General features: G+C 42.4%; 2 protein-coding genes across 2 annotated transcripts; both read left to right on the top strand.

The window, feature by feature from the left end:
* Nucleotides 1-518: 518 nt before the first annotated feature.
* On the top strand, nucleotides 519-1,556 carry LOC124286247 (protocadherin-9-like). Its single transcript, XM_046722591.1, has 2 exons — nucleotides 519-539; nucleotides 990-1,556. Exons 1-2 carry the CDS (start codon nucleotides 519-521, stop codon nucleotides 1,554-1,556), a joined length of 588 nt encoding a protein of 195 aa, XP_046578547.1.
* Nucleotides 1,557-10,088: 8,532 nt separating this feature from the next.
* On the top strand, nucleotides 10,089-13,776 carry LOC124286305. The gene is made up of 4 exons (XM_046722664.1): nucleotides 10,089-10,774; nucleotides 11,349-11,446; nucleotides 12,596-12,655; nucleotides 13,281-13,776. Exons 1-3 carry the CDS (start codon nucleotides 10,089-10,091, stop codon nucleotides 12,628-12,630), a joined length of 819 nt encoding a protein of 272 aa, XP_046578620.1. The 3' UTR covers nucleotides 12,631-12,655; nucleotides 13,281-13,776.
* The last annotated feature ends 1,276 nt before the right edge of the window (nucleotides 13,777-15,052 follow it).

Here is a 15,052-nt window from a genome sequence, read left to right as displayed (position 1 = left end):
ATATGGTGCAGTGCCCCTCGTACCTTTATTCGGATTGTAGTGGAGAATTGTGACCGTCGAGATGTGGTTTATTTTTGGCATAGCATTGCGACACTATTGTAGTAGATGTACAACTGTGGAAAAATAGTTACAACAATTAGACAGCCACTTGGAGAAACTGGACAAATGTTGCGTTGTTTGAGAAAGTCTGGGTGGGTGGGTGAATGAGTGAGATAGGTTGATGTAAGGGAAGTAGCCCGTGTCGATGTGCATCAGTATAGACAATTGATCGCCAATGTACATAAAATAGATGATCTTTACTGCACATCAATGCAGACAGTTGATGTCCGCTTCCCACATACCGTGTTTCAGCGTGCACCATATCTGTAGCAGCAGGGAAAAAACTGGACTTTGAGACAATTAGCTCCATGACCATGACCTTGGTCTTGAATGATGGAGTACTCAGCTCGACATTCTCATTTCCTCTGAACGTCCTCGACCGGAACGACCCACCAGCCTTCACAAGCCCCACCTACACCATGAACATCCTGGAAGGCCCCGTGAGTGCACCAACAGCTGTTGGTCTAGATACTGATGACGCGGGAGACGAAATCTCGAATTTCGTCCTAGGTTCTTCTGCAAGAGGCATTTTACACAGGAAATGCTGTTGATTGATTAACTGTATGCCCACTAGAAATGGCGATAATTCTAATATTGTTTATAACTTCAATATATAAATGAGTCATCGAAAATCAAAGATATATAGTAAAATAGTCAGCATGCCCTATTCCATATGGAAAATATTTTACCAATTGTTTTCATTTCTCGTTGAATTTTGAATGAGTCCTCGTACGTGACTCTGTTATCATGCAAGGGGTTGTCATTGTGCGACCTTTGTTTAGCATGTCAAGGAATTAAATTGTACATATCGTTTAACCATTATTGCTCCCATTTACCCAATGCTTCTGCTTAAGTAATACTGAAATTTGGATCTTTCTGTGAAACTGCAGGTCCCCGTCACGCCAGCCATCCAGCCAGCGTTCACCGTGACCGACGAGGACGCCGGCGAAACCCATACCTTCGCCATGGGTACCGGCACATACGACTCCTTTTTCACGATCAATTCTGGGACGGGGGCACTCCAAAACATCAAAGAAATCGACTTTGATGCCGGCCTAACGCAAGTACCTGTCACGGTCATCGTCACAGACAAGGGAGGGGACACAGCGACGACAACCGTTAACGTCAACGTTGCCGACTTCAACGACAACGACCCCGAGTACGCAATTACCAATACAAACTTGTTCATCAGTCCGAAGACTCCGGTGGGCACTATTGGTCAGGTGACGGCAACCGACAAGGACACTGGTGTCAACGCTGCGCTGACCTACTCCCTCCAGGCGGACAACTCCGGGGGAAGGTTCCTCGTGCAACCTGACGGGTCAGTGTATTTACAGACAGTCGTGACTGAGGCCCAGCGTAACGACATCTACACCCTGACAGTGAGAGCCACGGACGGTGGCACCCCTCCCAGAAACGCTGATACTACCGTCACTGTGCAGTTTGTAAGTAAATAAGTGAGAGAGTTAAAATTAAACGTCACATCACTAAATCGTGACGACAGAAAGTTTCACGTAGATGGATATTATGTATTCAGATATTCAAAAGCTGTCTTTGAAGAACAGTACAGCACATAAGTCCTCACAGATTATACAGATATAACTAGTCTGAGAACAAGAATTAAATATTATTGAACAGAGCGTTTTAAATATGGTCTCTAGATCACCAGGCCCCGATTTCTCGAAGCAAACTTAAGTGTGAGTTTTGACTTGAGTAAGAGTTTTTACTCAAATTTGAGAAAAAGCAGCAAAATGCATTTTTGACAATTTGAGTTGGGTAGATAGGCTATTTCAGTTGTTTGGGCTTTTTTATAAAAAAAGAAATGCAGTTCAGTTAAAAAATCAGCTGTTCCAAATTGTCAAACTCAGTTTGAAATTTGAGTAAAAACTTAAGTTTTTTTCGAGAAATCGGGGCCAGGAGCCAAAGTTTGGCCACCGCACTAGCAATACTTCTGCAGTTTACTGCAGGAGTTACCCGAACCCTTCAGCTGTAGGCGATGGTGCACAGCTTAGCCTCCAGTTCAACTTTACAAATATACTACGATTTCAACTGTTCAAGGAATATACGTTAACATACCTTCTGAATATGACAGTAGTTTTTCACTACTTCAAACCGCTTTTTGGATACATACCATTCTATGTTCCAAATATGTTACATTTTATTTTTCTGTATTATCTATTAATAAAATTATCGATAAGTTCTAAAGTACCATAATTAGATATGAATATATATGATTCAAAAGATCCTTTGGGGATGGAACTTTGAAATACTTATCCCCCGTGATTGAAAAATCGACAGTCAAGCACGGCATTATTGACTGTGTAAGAATCATCTCCACACACTTACTTGTTTAAAGCAATTGCGTTTAAAGGTGAGATTTAAGGTGAGATGAGAGGCAAGAGTTACTTCCCCTTATATACCTAGAAAATGTACCAGATCCGCCTTCACCTCCCTGGTTCAGAATATGGTGGAAAGGATCATAGGATTGTAGAGTACCTTCCCGAACTCTGTCTTAAAGTAGCACATCCCTGCCCACTACTGTACAACGTCATACACTTGGAACGCTGTTACTCAATGATTAACACTTCCACATAACAATACAAACTGACGGACATAAGGCATAGCCTTGAAAATTGGATTTTGAACCAAAACATCACAAAAGCCATCAAAATATGACTGAAAACATTCGCCGAAACACTGTAAAAACTTCCGTTGAAATCACAACTCTGTCACTCGTATCAACTACATAACCATCGAGACCCGTGAAGGTCCGGGTTAGAATATTGATCTTCAGTAACCGATGCTTGTCGTGAGAAGCGACTAACGGGATCGGGTGGTCAGGCTCGCTGGCTTGGTTGACACATGTCATCGGTTCCCAATTGCGCGGATCGATGCTCATGCTGTTGATCACTGGATTGTCTGGTCCAGACTCGGTTATTTACAGACCGCCGCCACATGGCTGGAATAAAGCTGAGTGCGGCGTAAAACTAAACTCACACACTCATAACCCCCGAATCACAAGTTTTTGTTTGTGTCATTCTCAGAAACTGTGAAACAATTGTCCAATTGTCCCGTAGTTGTGGAAACTGAGACCGAGAACACGATTGTTTTCGCTATGTGTGAACACCCCCGGAAAAAAAACCAAACTTACTTTTCCATGTTTCCAGAACGTACCCCCTGTGATTACCAACTTGCCAGGTTCCGCGTTTCTGAGTGAGGACACAAGTACGAAGACAGAAGTCTTCAAGATAGAAGTGACTGAGACCGACACTTACGGTTGCGAGGCCGACAGAGTCCTTCCCGCCACAGCCAACACTGCGTTCGTCGTAGAGAAGAAGACGGGAGGGCAAGGTAACTACATTTTTTTTATTTAATGTCTATCTAATCGCCTTTGCCAATTGAGTTCAATGAGGTTCATTCTGACAGAGTAGGTGGGTAGCCTAATGGTGAAAGCGTTTACTGGACATGGGCACATCCGGGATTGAAGCTGTTGATACTGTTGGAATGTTGCTATTTTATAAAGGTATCGGTAAACCAAAGCATTATTCACTTCACCCTGGGATTGATGTGTATCGCATAACAATATCATGATTAAAGAATGAAATAAGAATTATGTATATATTTCCAGATTCGTTCGTGTTTTACACTGGTCTGCAACCATTATCGTTTGCAACCATCCCTTCTTTCACTGTGGATGTAATCTGTACGGACTCCCACGACGGCAAGTCAATCAGGAGCACGCTCACTGTCAACATCAGACAGAATACCCCTCCGAACCTTAACTGTAACCCCAGTAAGTTATATTCCATATACTCGAGCTCATTGTCAAATATTTTCTTGAAATACAATGGATGCTGTGACACGGTGAAGTTGCCTTTAGCGGTAGTACAGGGATTAGAGTAGATATTTGGTACAACAGTTACAGAATTACTGAAACTGAAAACATATAGTTGAACTCAGCCTCAAACTCGAGCTTGTGGCTTTCATCTCCGTCTAACATGTCAACGACCTCAGCCACCAGGCCGGCACGCTTTGGAGTGGATGGAATTCTGTTCTAAGTGGCCAACCACACTCACTTATTTTGAATATTAACTTCTTAACTGAAATCTAACCTTCGGAATCTGTATCATAAGCAAGGTTAATGTTTGATGATTTTGTTTCGTAGATTTGATTGGTGTTGATGCGTCTGTAGCCAACGTCGGCGACACTGTCCACACCATGGTTGCGACCGACGATGACACTCTGACGTTGCAGATGTCTGTACAACCGAATCCTGGAACATTCACCATACTCAATAGTACGTTACCAAACCTATATTACGTCAACAGTGGTGTTTATATTACGTCCATAAAGTTTGTTCAGTATATATTACGTCAACTGTAGTGTTTATAGTATGCCAACAGCGATTTTTATATTACGTCAACTGTGATGTCTATATTACGCAACTGTGATGTCAATATAACGTCAACAGTGGTGTCTATATTACGTCAACAGTGGTGTCTATATTACGTCAACAGTGGTGTTTATATTACGTCCATAAAGTTTGTTCAGTATATATTACGTCAACTGTAGTGTTTATAGTATGCCAACAGCGATTTTTATATTACGTCAACAGTGATGTCTATATTACGTCAACAGTGGTGTCTATATTACGTCAACAGTGTTGTCTATATAAAGTCAACTATAGTGTTTATAGTTTGCTCAACAGCGATTTTTATATTACGTCAACAGTGTTGTCTATATTACGTCAACTGTAGTGTTTAAAATATGTCAACAGCGATTTTTATATTACGTCAACAGTAGTGTCTATATTACGTCAACAGTTGTGTCTATATTACGTCAATAGTGGTGTCTATATTACGTCAACAGTGATGTCTATATTACGTCAACAGTGGTGTCTATATTACGTCAACAGTGGTGTCTATATTACGTCAACAGTGATGTCTATATTACGTCAACAGTGATGTCTATATTACGTCAACAGTGGTGTCTATATTACGTCAACAGTGATGTCTATATTACGTCAACAGTGATGTCTATATTACGTCAAAGTGGTGTCTTTATTACGTCAACAGTGGTGTCTATATTACGTCAACAGTGATGTCTATATTACGTCAACAGTGATGTCTATATTACGTCAACAGTGGTGTCTATATTACGTCAACAGTGATGTCTATATTACGTCAACAGTGATGTCTATATTACGTCAACAGTGGTGTCTATATTACGTCAACAGTGGTGTCTATATTACGTCAACAGTGGTGTCTATATTACGTCAACAGTGGTGTCTATATTACGTCAACAGTGATGTCTATATTACGTCAACAGTGGTGTCTATATTACATCAACAGTGGTGTCTATATTACGTCAACAATCACGTTTGTTTTACCTGAACAATGCAGCCCATACGACGACAATAGTGATGATTGTATTATGCTAACCCTAAATCACGACTCTGTGTTACAGCTGGCGTGATACAGTGTCAGAGGTTGATGATACGAGAGACGGTCAGTCAGTACACTGGTGTGGTGACAGCCTCCGACCCCTTCAACACCGTCACCTGCACCATCACCTTCACCATGACAAGTGAGTCGTACTTAAAATATAGGACTATTCCCCGTTCAGGGGGACATTGTAGTTACTCCAGCCCCACTACATTGGTCAACCGATTTTGATCATTGTGGTTAGGCCAGACCCTTTATTTTGGTTAACCGATTCTGACCTAAACATTTCAGGTGTGTAAATCTACATTAAATTAAATAAAATATCAAGTTTCATATATGTTGCTTACTTCTTCTTTGAGTGGCATTTTAGAAGTTGGGAAGAACAAAATAGAACAAACTTTATGGATAACAACTTTTTATTCGTTCAAATACTGCCTAGCCAATTATGTTAATTATGTTGTTTTCTTTGTTACATTGTTACATCCAGTATATATATATACTTCCCCCTTCTTCATGTTCCATTAATGCTTGACAACGGTACAATAATCTGTATCGAAACGTCGCACTCACGAATAAAAAGAAGTTGTTATCCATAAAGTTTGTTCTATATTGTATGTCTATCACACCTTTTAAAGAATTGTTCTATCTTACCTGTGACGTAAGTTTCTCTACATTTTGTTCAACATAATATTTCTTCTAATCAACATTACACGCGCTGACTCCATACCGTGTTGAATAGAATAGTTCTACCGTATGTTCCGGGAAATGCCTTTATCCAAAATTTACCAGAATGGTTCTACTTAACTCGTTGGGTACTGAATTTACCCATTGTTTTAGGGTTATATTTATCCTACATTTCACATTTGCATCCTACATCTATCACAAATCACTATCCCACGTTGTAGAGACGGACGGTGTTTTAACTTTCCAGACACGAACCAGGCCCCCGTGTTTCAAGACCTACCGCGAGCTGTGGAGGTAGCCGAGGATCTGGTTGCGGGTGGCGTTATAGCTCAAGTCACCATTGAGGACACCCAGCAGTGCACCACGTTAAGCCTTACCTGGGAAGTGGTACCTGACATGGACCGCCTCAAATTCAACGCTGTCTTAGCTAACAAAGGTATGTGAATCTCTGACGGATGCTGGGGTCTGCTGATGCACGCATCACTTCTACCTGAGAGAAAGAAATGTATAGCGTCTGTGAGATATATCGCCGCCGGCAGTACGTAAGGGGACGGGTGAGGGGTGGGTGGGTGAGGTGGTGTATTGGAGAAGAACGTATGGTGGTGGTTTGGAATCATGAAAAATTGACACCGCGAAGAGGGCGACGCATTTCAGCACAGCTGTGTACTTTTTGGGTCGGGTGGAAGGAGGGGGTTGGGTCATGAAAACATTGCCGTTTTGTTTTTGTGAATTTCAAAATTGTAGAGAGGTCAGCTTAAGATGATACAGATCTCTGAGACAAACATTCCACCACTGTGATTAATGACTGATGACAACTCCCTTTCTCACGCTGCAATGGGTTCCTGGTGTCCCGGAAGTGTGTCCCGGTATGGCCCAGCACAGCACTGGGACAGTCCACACCGTGCAAGAGCATTTACCTGTGACTTTGTCCGGTTTGTTTCACATTAACACCCATGTTGCCTGTTCTGCGTTTGTTAAAGTGTGGGAGTTGAGATCGCCTCAGCGCTGAGATCACTTTGTGAATATGGCCCAGGACACGAGAGATCACTTTGTGAACATGGCCCAGGAGACTATGTCAGTGTTTTTAGATGATCTACAATATATGTTCATGCACATTAATGGTTAGATAATGAGTAAAGATGATCACAACTATACGACTGTATAAAGTCACCGTCTCACAATCTCTCTCCCACATACAGTCGTGACCTTGACAGTGGCTAACGGTCAGAAGCTAGACAGGGAGATGATAGACAAGTACACCTTCTCCTTCCGGGCTAAGGACGGATGTCTCGACTCCCAGCTTTACCCCCTTTTTGTCGAAGTGACGGACGTCAACGAGAAGCCCGAGTTCCTCAATGGTCAGAACTACATTGCCTACTTCGACGAGGTAAATCATGGTGCTTGAAATACTAGACTTAGTGTTAATGACTATAGTAGACTAACACTTGCTCTTAGCATATGCTTCCATTAAACAGAGCAGGAGCCCCATTGAAGTAGGAGATTCTAGTGAGGAAAGGCAAGACTTGCTTCACTTAGGTTTTCACATTGCAGAAAGGGCTGTCCAGCTGAGACTCAATGTCGAGGAGTAGCAAGCTGCACTCTGACACATAAGTTTGATATATATGTTGAGCATACACCTGGGAATCAAGACATTTGGGGAACCAGTCCAAACTCAGAGATGCCTAACACCCAGGACCCCTTTAAGTGGTAGCAGTACCGATGGCGGTATGGTGGCAGGCACGTTTGTCAAACTGGAGATCTGGTTTCGAATCCCAACATGGTTACACTGTGAGATGTCAGTGCTTACTGTCCCCACAAAGCGGCTTTACCCTACTACTATCACAGTATCTCGGAGAAATTCAGTACTTAGCGCTTGTGATGATAACGACGACCGATGTAAACGATGGCGATTAGATGATGATGATGATGACGTTATCATGATGATATGATGATGATGATGTTAGTGGTGGTGATGTAATCTTAATGTTGCTGCTGCTGATGTAATGATCATGGTAATGGTGATGACGATTGTGACGCTAGTTTTGATGATGATGATGATGGTGATGATGATGATGATGATGATGATGGCACCACCATCATGTCCTCTCCAGACAATCATGACGCCACAATAAAATCAAAATTATATCCAACCCTCAGGTAAACTCCCCAGGTGTGTTTCTAAACTGTGGCGGGATTGACCCCGACATCGGCGACGTTCACACCCTCGTGCTGGAGGGAGCCGACGCCAACAAGTTCACCATCGTGGACACAGCCCAGTGCGTCCTGGGACAGGCGGTGGAGCTGGACCGTGACAACAACGGTCCGGCACAGATCACCCTGACTATGAAACTCATAGACACGACGGGGCTGTCTGCCGAGGCCACGGTCACCGTGTTTGTCAGGGAGGTAGGTTACTTCATTATCTAGTTGGTTGGTTGGTTGTTTAACACCGCACTTAGCAATATCGTTAAATAGCACAGGCCCTCGTGTCTTTGCGAGGATTAAAGATTTTATAAATTATATACAAAATTTTGAGATGACCCCCGACTCGAAATGCTTCTCAGTACAATACATCTTGACAAGGTCGGACACTTCGGTGCACCCCACCCGACTGCTTTGCCGATCGCTACGCTACCATCGCATGCAATCGATTAAAACTTAATCATGGATGATTGGCCTATCGAACACCACTCATGACACCTACCAATTCTTTATTGTTATTTCTGCAAGTCGATTGAAACCCGATTTTGACCGTCAACAAAACGATCTTGACACAAATGGCTGACGATATATCCGCACAAAACGGGGGTGTGGTCGAATAAAGTCCTCTGGTTGGTTGATGTTTGTTAAAGAGACATTTACAAATGATGCTTTCTTTGAGAAGCCATTTTGCTGGAAAAACATCTTACATTTCTTTCAAGTCAAGCAGTCGATGGAAGTAAAAATTCCAGAGAATTTATAAAGAATGTGCAGATTTAGCAGCGTTGACCAACCAGACGGCTTGCTTCGACCACACTCCGTTTTTTATGTGGATATATCGTTATTTATTTCTCAGACCCGTGAAGATCCGGGGTAGAATAGGTCTTCAGCAACCTACGCTTGCCGCTGACTTGGTTGACACATGTCATCGGTTCCCAACTGCGAAGATCGATGCTCATGCTGTTAAACACTGGATTGTCTGGTCCAGACCCGATTATTTACAGACCGCCGCCATATAGCTGGAATATTGCTGAGTGCGGCGTAAAACTAAACTCACTCACTATTTATTATCAAGTGATTGAAATCTTAACATATGACAAATAGGTTAATAAGCAGAGAACATATTTGTTTAAATTTATAAAATCTACATATTTTTTCTCCCTACCGTTTTCTTGCTGCTCCCCCACAGAGGGCTGAAGTATTTTAAAATAATTGTACTCCGGGTAGGGTACGTAAAACCACATCATTTAATGTATGTTCATCATTGCCATAGTTTTAATCGTAGATTTTTTGATATTTTAACGAATGGCTATTTTGCTCAAAAACACCTGGAGGTATGATGTAAACCCAGCTAAGGTTCATGCAAAAGAACTGTAAGTCCCATGGCCTCTAGTGTGGTATCTACCATCATTTGCTGGTGATCCGCAGCCCAGTGTTATATTGTATTGTGCTCTTTAATGACATCTTTGTTTGATAACATGCTTTTTAACTTAACACCTGTTATACACTAGAGGTTTTACTATCAATCGACGACAGATTTGTAACTTCTAAATTTATTCATCTTTAATGCATAAATTGTTCTCGTCACGATATGGCTGAAATATTGCCTATGTGACGTTAAATATTATTTCACCCACTCACTGTTGTTTGTTAAGGATATAGATGAGACATACAGTAACATACGGATGGCCTTACCAGCAATCTGTTTTTCTGACGTTTCATGTCATTTCTGACTTCAATACAGTAGATTTGTTTCCTCTTCAGGTTAACGATAACGACCCAATATGCACCTTACCCGCATTCAACTTTGGCATCATCAACAACGGCGACACCATCGGGCGGTCGTTAGGCACAGTTGTAGCAACCGACGAAGATCAGTCAGTCAACGGACAGGTGACGTACGGTTTCGCCAGCGGTACTTCCGGAAGCGGTGTCTTTGGCATTGCCGGTGACGGTAACGTCAGGTTGATAGGGGACCCAGATGGAAAGCTGGCGCCTGGAGCCCTGGTAGATCTGACCGTCCAGGCAACAGATGGAGGAACTCCGCCACGGTCGACAACGTGTACAGCGAACGTCCAGTACGTATATACGACGACGCCTCCTCCACCTCCTACCATGCCGCCAGTGACAGGTGCAACTGGAGGCGCCGGCGGAACTGGTGGAGCTGGTGGGACCGGCTCGGCTACAACGTTGTCCCCGGTAGATGCTGCGTTGCAGAACCCCGTCATCCTTGGCTTGATTGCTGCTTTGGCAGCCTTGCTGTTGCTGGGTCTCCTCGCAGGGCTTGTTCTGTGCTGCAAGAGTCGGGCCTGCAAGGGATCGGGAGGACAAGGCTCTAAGAATTACGAGTACGAATTATGAAATTGTATTTTGTTATGTATCTTCAATTTTTTTGGTATTTGTTTTGGAAATCTTTGAACCAAGTTTCGATCATGATTATTTATCTGTACCTAAACCGTGAATCTTATAGTTCCCCTATGAAGTAAATGCTCTGCAACATTTCCTTCTTACATAATCCTGGTAAGTCGATAGGAACGCGGTTCAGCCCCCTTCAAACCGTAACACTTTTATATGTAATATTTATGGATTATTTTGCACCTGCCCGCTCCCTTTGCTGGTTTAGTTTGGACACGAGAAACACATAAATAATACGAATGGCCATGTGGTAATGCTATTGTTATCAATACCATACTAACAGGCACCAAAGGGGCGGTGGGGTAGCCTAGTGGTCATTTCAAAGACCCGGGTTCGATTCCCCACATGGGCACAATGTGTAAAACCTATTTCTGGTATCCCCCGCCGTGATATTGCTGGAATATTGCTAAAAGCGGCTCACTCACTCACAGGCGCACCCGACCTAACCATGTCAAGAACTGTTGTCGTCCGTTATCGATAGTTTGTTATATGTTCTCCACTCTACAGTTTCAAGCGTGACAACGTTCCTAGCAGAGGTCGGGGGTCGCCAAAGTCCAACCAGGTCAGCACGCGCGTCACCACCGTCAGCGAGGTGACCCCGGCCAGTAAGTATATATGAATGCATCACACAATAACTCCCACTTGTAAATTTTTTAACATGCACACAATGAGGTGAGGTGAAATTGGGTTTTACCTCGTGCTTGAGAATATTTCGCTCATATGACGACGTTCATGCGTGTGTAGGTGTATGTGCGGCTGCTTGTACTAGCCCAGACTTAAACTGGTTTTATAGTGCTAGCCCTCTGAGATACCATGCCGCAGTGAAGCAGGAATACCCCACTCAGACACATTATACTGACTCCGAGCCGACCAGTCCTTGTTGTACCCATTAATGCCGAGGCGCCAGGCAGGGACAAACAAGAACCATATTTTAACGTCTTTTGGTATGACGCGGTCTGGGATCGAACCCGCGACCTTCCGCTCTCCGGGCGGACGCTCTAACCACTACACCACTGGGGCGGTTTGTGTCCGTATGTACCTGGAGTTGCGGCCCTTAGCTGTTACACGATATACGTTCGAATCCACATTTAACATTGATTATGGTAATTGACAAGCTGTGATAAATATACTATCCCAAAAAGAAATGCATAGGCGTTTTGTATTTTTTAAAAGCTATTAATCACCTATTGTGTTCAAACAATCGTCAAACTATGTAACAAAAGTGTTGATGACATGATTTTACACTATTGCACACGTACAAAATCGACTCTACCTGAAAATATTGAGTTTGATGAGATTTCTTGCAAGGATTAAAACGCATCGCCATAACGCAACAGAAATCACCTTCCAGTTGAAATTGTGCAGCAAAGAGCATGCACTGTCTGGCTATAAAAACCATCCAGATCCAACTGTACGGAACAGGTTGAGAGAGACTGGACTGAGAGAGCCAGGAGTCCCGACGTCGGGACCGTGCTACGTCCTCACCATCGCGCTCAACGTCCCCGTTATCTACAATTATCCACTTAGTTATATAGATATTTCCTTCTTCTTAACTGATGTGAAAATACATGCACTAAAGTCTATTTGTGGACGAGTTCTACATGTTTGAAAATACAATATTCTCGCAACAGATTAATGGCCTATGCGTTTCTTTTTTGGGAAAGTATATTTGTATTTCTTCACTCTTGAACATACACCATTGTGTTTTTTGTATCTGATTAGTTTTTACGTTTAATCTACAACTTTGATTGCAGTGCACGATGGGCCAACAACATTCAAATACCTGTAACAGTCAACGCTCCGCGGGGGAAAAGGTTAAGTACCGCTTGTTGTTTCTTCTTTTGTATTCTGCATTTCCATGTATAAGTTGGAAATATCTACATACTAGATGTATCTCATGTTGATACATGTCTAACATACCACAAACACCAGCGACAAATATGGTGAGGACTCTCGAGTCGATCCTACGTGAGTGAGTGAGCGAGTTTAGTTTTACGCCGAACTCAGTAATTACCAGCTTTATGACGGCGGTCTGTAAATAATCGCGTCTGGACCAGACAATCCAGTGATCAACAGCATGAGCATGATTCTAAGCAATTGGGATACGATGACATGTGTCAACCAAGTCAGCGAGTCTGACCACCCGATCCCGTTAGTCGTTTCTTACGACAAGCATGAGCTACTGAAGATCAATTCTAACCCGGATCTTCACAGGTCTCATCCCAAGTGCTCCGTCCTGCAAACAAGCACAGGCAGTAGTGGAAGTAGTGTTTAAAATTCTGAATATCCGTCAACTTAGTCTATAGATAATCTATTTCGGTTTCATTCTCAGGATGAGAATCTGCAAACAAAACAGATGTTTTTGTCTATGGAATTTACACAGCATTCTTTTATCAAAGATAAACGACATAATCGCAGCTATGCTCTACTTCTTTCCAGGCGTATAGGTGACATATAGAGGTTCCGCAGATCTCCAGGGTCAAGTGTCTGGCACCATATGTCCATTCCCTCCACTAGTATGTAAAACATGTGTGATTCATAGTGCCTGTGACGTCACGTCCCTGTTGCCACCTTCCAGACTTCTATATATGGACATTTGTACTTACCGATTATGGACTTACCGATGCTACATTTAGCTTTCCTTGTTAGCATCTGTACTCTGTTATATACTGAACGATGCATTTACTACATAGTTTTGATATGTTGCAAAATAACTGTCATATTTTGATTTTGTCAAATATGTACATATTTATTGGCATTGTACATGCCCGTATAGCAGTATTTGGTGACGCTTTGATATGATGTTTATCACACAAATTATGCGATTATCTCCCTTGTATCATAACCGCCAATGACGACGGTCCAATTGACTGAAGTTTGTCCTTTGTATATATGCTCGTGGATGTGATTTCAATAGTAAAAACCAAGACCACAACCCATTTGTACTTTGATTTCTTTCGGCAGAGCCTCTCAGGGATCTTTTGCACTGTATAGAATTCATGCAATTAATGCCGTATGTTCTACCACTATAGCCACACAATAGACACCGTGGTGTGAAGCAATATTCACTCTGAGTGAGTGAGTACGGGTTTACGCCGCTTTTAGCAATGTTCCAGCAATATCACGGCGGGGGACACCAGAAATGGGCTTCACACATTGTACCCATGTGGGGAATCGAACCCGGGCCTTCAGCGTGACGAGCGAACGCTTTAACCACTAGGCTACCCCACTGCCCCTATTCACTCTGAGGCCAAGGTTGGTATCGTCTTTCTGCATATGAAACCACCTCAGGCCAAGTAGATGAAGCGCCTGACAAGAGCGGAAGGCTGGTTGTTCGATTCCCAAACGATGATAAATGACGGTACTTGTTGTTACCCTGCCTGATGCACGGCATTGAAGGGACATAACCATGAGTAAGCGGCGTCTGAGTAGGCTGGTCCAGACTCCATTATTTACAGACCGCCGCCATTTAGCTGGAATATTGTTGAGTGCGGCGTTAAACAACCAACCAACCAACTATATAAGTGCAATAGTGTTGATTGTGACGTTGAACCACATTTCACCTCACCCAGCTCACCATCCCTCTGTATATGGACATAATCCATAAAAGAATAAACAAAACACTAACAAAATGATGTAGGAAGTGACACTTCTTAAGCATCTACTATATACATTAGGTAGTACCATTCCATATACATGTAAATACACACGTTCATATACTGCATTTGGTGTTACTATATATGCTACAATCAATGTACAAAATCAATGATTCACAAAAAACAAAATGCCTACATTTTTCAGTCACATTACAAACTGACTGAAATATCTGTTCATTTTACAGACAGACTGACAAGGAATATTAAGGTGGGATTAAAAGTCAGAAAATATGTGTTGGCTTTCGTTTTCCCTTAATCCAATTATCATTTTACAATTACTGGGTACTGAAATTCAACATCAAACTGTTTGTAAAACAGTACACTGAATAAATGGAGATAGTGTTTCAATCAGCTTGTAAACTGAATAATATATTTAGGCGTTTTGTATATTTCCTAAGTGAATAATTCAGGCATTTTACACATCGACTGTAACAGTCATGCAAACAATATGCCTTCAGGATCTGCAATAGATATACAAATATAATCATACAAAAACATGTAGTATATATTCCATGATATCTAATGAACAGGGTTCGAATCCCCACATGGGTACAA

Source organism: Haliotis rubra, unplaced genomic scaffold, assembly GCF_003918875.1.
Source record: "Haliotis rubra isolate DU_JTF1 unplaced genomic scaffold, ASM391887v1 Scf38, whole genome shotgun sequence".
NCBI lineage: Eukaryota > Metazoa > Mollusca > Gastropoda > Lepetellida > Haliotidae > Haliotis > Haliotis rubra.
This window is presented reverse-complemented; position numbering and strand designations above follow the sequence as displayed.

Coding starts and splice junctions, on each gene's coding strand:
- LOC124286247 (XM_046722591.1), top strand. CDS start 519: ATGAACATCCTGGAAGGCCCC. Junction 540..989: donor TGAACATCCTGGAAGGCCCC/GTGAGTGCACCA, acceptor GTGAAACTGCAG/GTCCCCGTCACGCCAGCCAT.
- LOC124286305 (XM_046722664.1), top strand. CDS start 10,089: ATGAGACATACAGTAACATACGGATGGCCTTACCAGCAATCTGTTTTT. Junction 10,775..11,348: donor CAAGGCTCTAAGAATTACGA/GTACGAATTATG, acceptor TCCACTCTACAG/TTTCAAGCGTGACAACGTTC. Junction 11,447..12,595: donor CAGCGAGGTGACCCCGGCCA/GTAAGTATATAT, acceptor CTTTGATTGCAG/TGCACGATGGGCCAACAACA.